Source organism: Acyrthosiphon pisum, unplaced genomic scaffold (assembly GCF_005508785.2).
Source record: "Acyrthosiphon pisum isolate AL4f unplaced genomic scaffold, pea_aphid_22Mar2018_4r6ur Scaffold_20915;HRSCAF=22524, whole genome shotgun sequence".
Classification (NCBI taxonomy): Eukaryota; Metazoa; Arthropoda; class Insecta; order Hemiptera; family Aphididae; genus Acyrthosiphon; species Acyrthosiphon pisum.
In genome coordinates, this window is record NW_021770324.1 from 28429 (window position 1) to 37411 (window position 8983).

The window sequence follows — 8983 nt, forward strand, 5'->3', positions numbered from 1 at the left end:
GCAGATTATTTTTCCAGTGTTTATGTAAACATCTCTTTGAATTCTGATGAGGTAGAAACGTTACATACTCTTTCTTCTATCGATAATCATATTAATTTAAGCTCTTGGTCTATTGACCCTGATGAAATTTATGAATATTTGACTTCTTTAGATCCGCATACAGGGACAGGACCCGATGGTATACCATCAGCATTTTTAAAAAATTGTAGTTCTGTACTTGTTAAACCACTGCATTTTATTTTCAACAAATCACTGAATCTGGGCTATTTTCCGGATTCTTGGAAAAAATTGTTTGTGTCCCCAATTCATAAGGAAAGAGACAGACATAATATTGCTAATTACAGGCCAATTTCCAAATTGTCCATTATTCCCAAAATATTTGAAGCTATAATAACTAAAAAACTTTCCATAATTGTCTCTCCTCTTATTTGTAAAAACCACCATGGTTTCAGACCTAAAATGTCAATCTCCTCTAACATCCTACTTTACCAATCCAAAATACTTAAAGCCTTAAATAATCGTGTTCAGTTAGATTCAATCTATACTGACTTCCAGAAAGCTTTCGATAAGGTTCAACATCACCTACTTCTTAAAAATATATCTATATTTGGTATTCATGGACACTTTTTAAATTGGTTATGGTCCTATTTATTGAACTCAAGCGGTTAAAGTATCACATAGTGTCTACCTTAAGGTTCTCATTTAGGACCTCTTTTCTTCATAATGTTCATTAATGATTTGCCCTCTATTTTTGATAACACTGTTGATATACTGCTATTTGCTGATGACGCAAAAATGTTTTCTACAATTTATTCTCCATCAGATGCTTTAAATTTGCAAGCTAACTTGGATAAGTTTGTAATATGGACTCACCAAAATAGATCATCTCTAAATATAAACATATGTAATGTTGTTACTTTTTCACGCATCGATAATCCTATTAGCTTTGATTACAATATTGATAATTATTCCATTACAAGAACAACTTCTATTAGGGATTTAGGGATTGTTATTGATTACAATTTGTCTTTTACTACTCACATTAATACTATTACTAAAAAATCCTTTAAGATGCTTGGCTTTATCAACAGAAACACAGTTAATTTTAAAAATATAAATGCCTTGAAAACTTTATTTTTTGCGCTTGTTAGATCTCATCTTGATGTTTGGATCAATAGTCTGGTCACCTAGTTACATCACTTTCTATTAATATAATTGAAAATGCACAACTTAAATTCTTAAAGCTATTGTGTTACAAATTAAATATTCCAGTTATTTCAAAGATCTCGTACAATTTGTGAATGAGTGAGTTGAGCTTTGTACCTTGTGGAGTAAGAAGAAAGGTTGTTGATATTATGTTTATATACGATTTGTTAAATGGTCACATTTTTTCCCTAGATTTGCTCTCTATGATTGAATTTAATACAGAAAATCACTGTTTAAGAAAATCAAACTTATTTCATGTTCCATTTTATATTAATGATTACAGCTCCACTTCTTACTTTCCTAGAGCATTAAATCTAGCAAATCTTGTTGTCGATCATGTAGATTTTTTCTTTATGTCACAAAATATTTTCAAAAGAAATGTATATTTAGTCTTAAACGATGTTGTAAATTAATTAATATTCTATCATTATATTATTTTTGATTTAGTATTTGTCTACTATTGTATTATTCTTGTTTTATTATTGAAACTTGTCTAATTATTATTATTTTGGATTGTTAGCTTCATTATTATTATTGTTTTAAATCGAGCTGTTTATTGTGAACTGTAAATACTTGAATGTTTTAAAAACTTTAAACCTGTTATTGCATACACAAAAGGGTCTTTACCATTTATTATACATAAATAAATAAATAAATAAAACGAATCGGGTCTAAGACAGAGCCTTGAGGTAAGCAGTTGTTTAGTATTAAAAACCTTAAAAACCTTTTAATAAAATTTAATTTAAACATAAATTAATTCACTTTTTGGTGGTAATTACTTATTTTAACTATTTTTGCCTATTAAATATGTATTAAGTTATATACACGTATATATAAATGTTAGTGTATTCAAAATTTTATAATTGCATTATGACACAACCGTGATATTTTGGAATAAAATATCACGATGCTGAATATTTAATACATGACTCCTGATCAATTGCTACAATAGCAGTTGAGAAATATTAAAAATACATACAGGTATGCACAATATTTTTTATAAGCATTTAAAGTTTGAATGTTGACAAAATTTATCAAATTTAAAATTTAATAATTATTTTGTAGCTAAGAATTTATAAAATGTTCAACTTTTATCTAAGGATTGAAAATTTAAAACAAAGTTCCACGTAAATAGGTTATACATACATTGCTTAATTCACAATAATATCATCAAATATGCATAGTAATACCATTGGCTTGAGCGTCTTCGCTCAGAATCGTTTTCCTTATACAATGATATTATTTCATTGAATTCTAATTTAATATTATCCGTTACATCGACCCACTTGTAACCTACTGTACAGCAGAGTGACACCCACATGCCCACCTCTTTCTTTATTATTATTAACTTAACTTATTAATTGAAGTTAAGTATTTGCCCAGACAGCAATTTTTTGTTTAATAATATTATTATAACATTATAATAACGAATAATATTAGTATAACGTTATTATAATACTATTATAATATTATCATTAAAAAATGCTGTCTGGGTTTTAACTTAATTTATACTTTATTGAAGTATTAAAAATGTCGATGGACTTAACTTTTTTTTAATTGAAAAAAAAAACTCAACTTAACTTAACTGAGTTAAAAAGTATCATTAACTTGCCCTTCTTTGATAATAATATGGTATATATTTATAAGAAAACTCTAGATAGTAATTATTATTATAATAATCTGATATGCCTTGAAAATACCTCGATTAATATCAGTAGACAGAAGCAAATCCAGCTTTAAGAGCAAAAATGAAATACCCCACCCTAGAGTCTTGGAATTTCAAGTTTTAAACCTAATATTTAAAAACTTAATAGGAAAATGAACATAAAAAAAAATTTAATGTTTACAAGAAAATACTCATTAATATTGGTATTAACAAATGAGAGGCCTCATTAGGCCCTAACTTTAGGTTAGGTAGGATTATTGTTGGGTGTATGTAAGCCAACCACAGTTCTAATATAGAATGTATTATTTATGTATTTATGTTTAAGGGCCCAATTTTATCTTAAAATATTAAACTTTTTTAGATTGTTATTTTTTTTAAATTCAATAAATTCAATAAATTTAAAAATAACTTCTATGTAATAAAATCAAAAAAATTGAATTTTAATGTGATTGAGTAATTAAATTGTTGAAAAGTATTTTTATTTAATTGGTTTGAAATATGAGAACTAGTTAATTAATATGACTAGGATAAATTAAAGGAAGATTAGATGAAGAATGAAACACCTTTGGTCAAAAATTAACCATCATATTATTTCACATTTATTTAGTCAAAAAATAGCAGATTACATTACTTATCCCAGCAATTCCAGTCTTGTACTTTTCCATATGTATGATGGGTTCGGTAAGGATTTGGTTGTGATTGATTTGCAACTTGGTGTAGCGAGTATTCCATTTTTTAGAACACTGCTCATATATTGTTGTTGGTTACTAACTTGTTTACCCTATACAATGTCAGTACCCGTATTTAAAAAAATTTAAAAAGATAAAAAACGATTATTCAACTTACCCAGCTTTATGAGACTTAATTTTTCCATAATGTATATTAAGATATATTCCTTTAACAATATGGTTTTCATCACAGACTCTTTGCGCTACATTGACATCGTGAAAGTTAACAAAACCAAAACCTCTAAATGGTTGTGGTATGCATATATGCTTGATCTTGCCATACTGAGAGAAATATTTACTTAAATCAGCTTCACTTATATCTTCAGTAAGGCAACCAAGAAATATCTTTTGCGGGTTTTTAGAAAAAACTCCTTCCTAATAAAATATAACAATACAAGTTTTGTTTTAAAATATTTTTATGTAACCTGAAATTACATTTTAGAAGATTATAATAGGTATTATCAAATAAAATAATTTAATCTACAGTTTTTTTATTTTAACCTAGTAACCTATACACACTAAACTTCAATTTATATAGGTACCTTGAAAATTAAAAAAAAATATATGAAATCTAAACAAACTGGTAGTGCATATAGATATAGTAAGTGTATACACAACAGCTGTTCATGTATGCAAGGTGATAACTATACTAAAAAATATTACTTTTATAAATTGGACTTTAACCAATCGATTATTAACATAATGCAGTCCAAGGGCTTTTGCTTGAGAAGCATAATCTTCATATCGAATAAAACCAAATCCTTTAGAAAATCCAGACGCAGTTCGCTTTAACTGAACATCAATAAAAAAAATCATATACTTTCAGAAGTCGTCATATACTGTCAATTAATGCAAACAATGTTTAATACCTTAGCCATGGCTAGTTTTCCAAATTGTTCAAAATATTCTCGCATTTGAATTTCAGACAGTTGATAAGGTAAACCAAGAACCACCAGAGTCACACAATTCATACTGTGGTAACGCTTAGATTGTTCGCAGTCAGTCTCTTCGAGTTTTCTCTTATCGCCTAAAGAAAAATAATTGTAATAAAACATGAAAAACCCATCTCAATTTGGACCATAATCTTATTATTAAGTAGTTAATAGTTACACACCCTTGGGATGGACACAGTAGAACTTGTAACCAGCCCAACTGCCTTCGGGAGCGTAGAAACTACCGTCGTACAGTCTAAGTCCTCTATACGGTGAATATGAATCGAGACGGAACTTGAGACCTGTGACTCCGGGAAAGTATGCGTTCAGTGTGACTGTTGAAAGAGTGCCATTGCTGTTCAACGGTATCTCCATAAAATCTTCGCCTTCGTATTCACACACCGGAATATAATTTATTGTGTTTTCCATTGTTATTATATTTACGAAATATCACTAGACGAGAGCGTCAAATTCTGACTACCAGAATTACCGATTAATAGATATTAGATAATTATACTATAACAATATCGTTTTTGTGATATTCCGATAGAGTAAATATTAAAGAATAATTCGTCAATAATGTGATTTATGAAAACAGTATACGAAATAATAATAATTATTATTATATTATGAGCTGTGATAATAAAGTACGTAGAGTAAAAAAATTAAATTTACAGTGTATGTACACAGTAAAACATAGTAACGAGTAACAACTATAACAATAAAAATTACAAACTTTGTTAAGTGTAGGAGTGATTATCAAGTTCTCAGGTTGTCACCACTGTATCGTGTTAACCTCGATAGTGAACCCGTGTAAAAAATTAAACACCGCTCCGCCTCCACAGTCCGCCCGACCCGTTACTGTCAATTCCTTAGTCCATCCAATCGCGTACCTTCGCCGCGGCGGCTGTCGGTTGGTTTTCAAATTTTTCGAAAATAAAACGTTTTCGAAAAATGTTACGCTTTTTACGCTGTTTTTCGCATTTTCGACTTTTACTCATCCCCATTTTCGGATATTTTATTTGTTTTAAAAGCCGCCAATGTGCGGTTTGAAGGAAATTCGGTTTGAACACTTAAAAATTTACGTTCACGAAATGCCAGGTGGTCTTCGTTCCAACGCACAACTCATATATACTGTTTTTTTTTTTTTTGTTTTGTTTTTAATTCAATTTAATATATTGCATTCTATTATTGTAGACATATTGTTTTGTCCTTATTAATGTATCGGTATAGCCTATAGGTATACGTATAGATATTGCTTAACGTAAACAGAATTTTGTGGTTTGATTTAAATACATTTATTAGGTATTCAAACATATATATTATAATAATGATTATAATAATGTAATAATAACGATTAGATCATTGAATAAATTACAATTAAAGTTTAAACAGTGTGTAGATACATCGAATTATTTACGATTACATGGATGTATATCGAATATATCGGTTTATGGAAGTTTTATTGTTTACAGGGTGTTACTGTTATCATAAAATATTCATTATTTCCAAATGTGTAAATGTTTTTGAAAATATTTTTTATCCTTATAATTTTTTAAGTTCTTTATATTTTTAAATGACAAAAGTTTTAACTTCATTTTCCAAAGTAGAATATTTTTCTAAGTATTTATGTATGTAAAAATTTAATTTAGAGCAAGTAGTTTATGAGTTATAATCATGTAAAGTAGAGTGGAGTGGTGCGAGGTTACTCAGCAAAATATTTATCTACTACTACGCTCATCTTAACTTAAGACTTAAAAAATTATAAGAATAAAAAATATTTAAAAATTAAATTTTTTAATAAAAACGTTGTTTTGTAACGACTTGAAACTATGTAAAAATAATATTTTTAAAAACATTTATGCTTTTTGAAATAATGAGTTTTTAATGACTAAAGAATCCCCCTTGTAGGCAATATTTACAAGAAATTGTTCATTTGTAAAACTGTACCTATAGTGTTTAAAAAATAATGAAGTATTATTTAGTTTACTTTTGCATTAATACATGTATATTTCCATATATTTAAGGTGTGAAAAAAGGCATACCGAAAAAAAAGCATATTTGCCCTTTCTGATGATGTTAATGGACGAGTTGGCATTGGTTTGAACCACGTTCGATTTATACCAAGTACTATATCCTATCCACCACAAATTAATTATTCATCTTGGTCTATTCAGTTTACGACTAGACCCAAATTTGACTGTGAACTAAGGTAAGTAGGCCATTGAGCCCGTCCACCCCTGCAGTGTGTGCAGACAATTCGTTTTTATTCAATATTAAATTAATAGATTAGATATTTAAAGACAGAATATTTTAACCAAAAAAGTGAGACATTATTTAGGTATTGTATAGGTACGTTCATTATTACATGCATAGAACAATCAACAATATATATATCATATATTATTATTACAATAAATAAATACCCAATTAAAAATATATCGCACTTAATTGTACTATAAGATTAGTAAACATATTTTTTACTAAATACAACAACTAAAACATTTTCTTTATTTGTTTTATCAAGGTTGGCACCACTTAAAATAATTGTTAGTACAAATCAATTAATTTGGGAATCAATAAGTTCTATAGACAGAATGAATTGTTTAAAAAAAATAAAATTGGAAACAAAAAGTTCTATCAGTCAGAACCTTTTGTTTCCAAACTAGGAATTTTAAAGTTTTTAATATTTTGAGTACCTACTTAAAATGATTTATTTTTGCAATACCTATTAATAAATTGATAGAACGAAAGTTTGTAGATTTTTTGATGCCAAATATTTCAAAACGCTTGGGTAAAAATATATTATTTTAATTTTTGAATCTTAAAAATGCTGTACTGAACAATTTTGATATTGTCATTTAGAACTCTTTGAATATTTTGTAGGAACCATAGGCGCCATGTAGATGGGTGCCCGGGGGCTAAGGCACCCATTAAAATTATTTGGGGGTGCCCACCAATTAGAATATTGGATATTTATAACGTGTATTTATATCCAAATATCCAAATTTCAACAATTTTAGAAAACGACTATTGCAATAAAATTCTAGCTGTGATAAAAAACTTAAATTTCAAAATGTTGTAAACGAAAGAAATTGTATTGATAAGAAAATATAAGATAACACGATTTTAATAATCATAAACCAATACCATGGTAGATAATTACAACTCAGGTATTTAACTTACTATGGTTGATAAGAAAAATTACAAAATTATTATTTTCATTACTGATAATAGTCTGTAAACTGTAATCCATGAACATTAGAGTAAGGACACCGATCTATACAGATAAAAGGGGGACTAGATATGTAGCATCCGTTAGAGCGCGCTGCAGAACGCCAGTCATACTACTGTAACATTAGAAGCATAGGAACTTTTGTGGTCTTTAGTCATTTTATCCTAAATTATAAAACTTATGACCAAATATTATACAACACAATTTAAAGAGCAGATCAGTTTCAATAAAAATAATAAAAATTTAAATATAAATGTTGTATATTATTGATTATTTGAACTAATTAATTAAAAAAGCATATGAGCTTACTAACAACATTAAACATAATAATATTATTATTTATTACATACATAGGCGTATAAAAAACAAAATTGTGTAAGTAGGTAATAAAATAATGTAAATATGGCTTAGCATTAGGTGCTTAAGCCTTAAACTAACTTTGCAGACTTTCTATGAAGTTTTGATTTTTCTTTCTTTGCATTGTCTATAGAATTGGATCGAGAACAAACAAAATGTACCCTTGTTATAAGAAAGAAGTTAACTATAGAAGATGTTAAGCCATCTGCATGGAGATCACATCCAATAAGTTGTAGTGACTCTATCTGTTCAAGTTTAGAACAAATGCTAAATAGTACTTCACTGCTAAGTCCTTCTTCATTTAAAACATAAAGCGTCGCAGCCTCCATAGTACTTATTAATTTAAATAATTTTTCCGATGGTTTTATTAGATGTCCATGAGATAATTTATCAATGAAAACATCTCTTGAATGAGATATTTCTGATTTCAGAGATGAGAGGCAATTTATACACTTTGTAAATCGTGTTGCTTTCCTAGCTACATACCCTCCAATATATGCTAACACGGGATCATTTGTCACAGTTAAACCAGTATAATCATGATCATAATAAGAAGAAAAAAGATCCATGACATCAGGGCAATCTGACCCTTGATCTATTATATTGTCTATAGCTTGGCGAAATTGTATACGTTTATCTTCTTGCGTGTTCAAGTCATTTATACTAAATAACGATGACAACAGTTCACCCCCTGTTATATTTGATCCTTTAGGTGGTTTTACCAATGAATAAGTGCAAATTAGTTTGAATATTTGAACAAATAATACCGAATCTGGGTGATCATTAGATCCACATGAACTACGCATCATTGAAAAGAATCTCTAAAAAAATGTTTGAAATAATTTTCTAAATTATTAAT

General features: G+C 28.2%; 1 protein-coding gene and 1 pseudogene across 1 annotated transcript; one reads left to right on the forward strand and one right to left on the reverse strand.

The window, feature by feature from the left end:
* The first annotated feature begins 723 nt into the window (after window positions 1-723).
* Window positions 724-1191, forward strand: LOC103309652. Its single transcript, XM_008185645.1, has one exon. The coding sequence runs from the start codon at window positions 724-726 to the stop codon at window positions 1189-1191; it is 468 nt and encodes a 155-aa protein (XP_008183867.1).
* A 2223-nt stretch (window positions 1192-3414) lies between these two features.
* On the reverse strand, window positions 3415-4961 carry LOC100159089 (annotated as a pseudogene).
* Between the last annotated feature and the right edge of the window lie 4022 nt (window positions 4962-8983).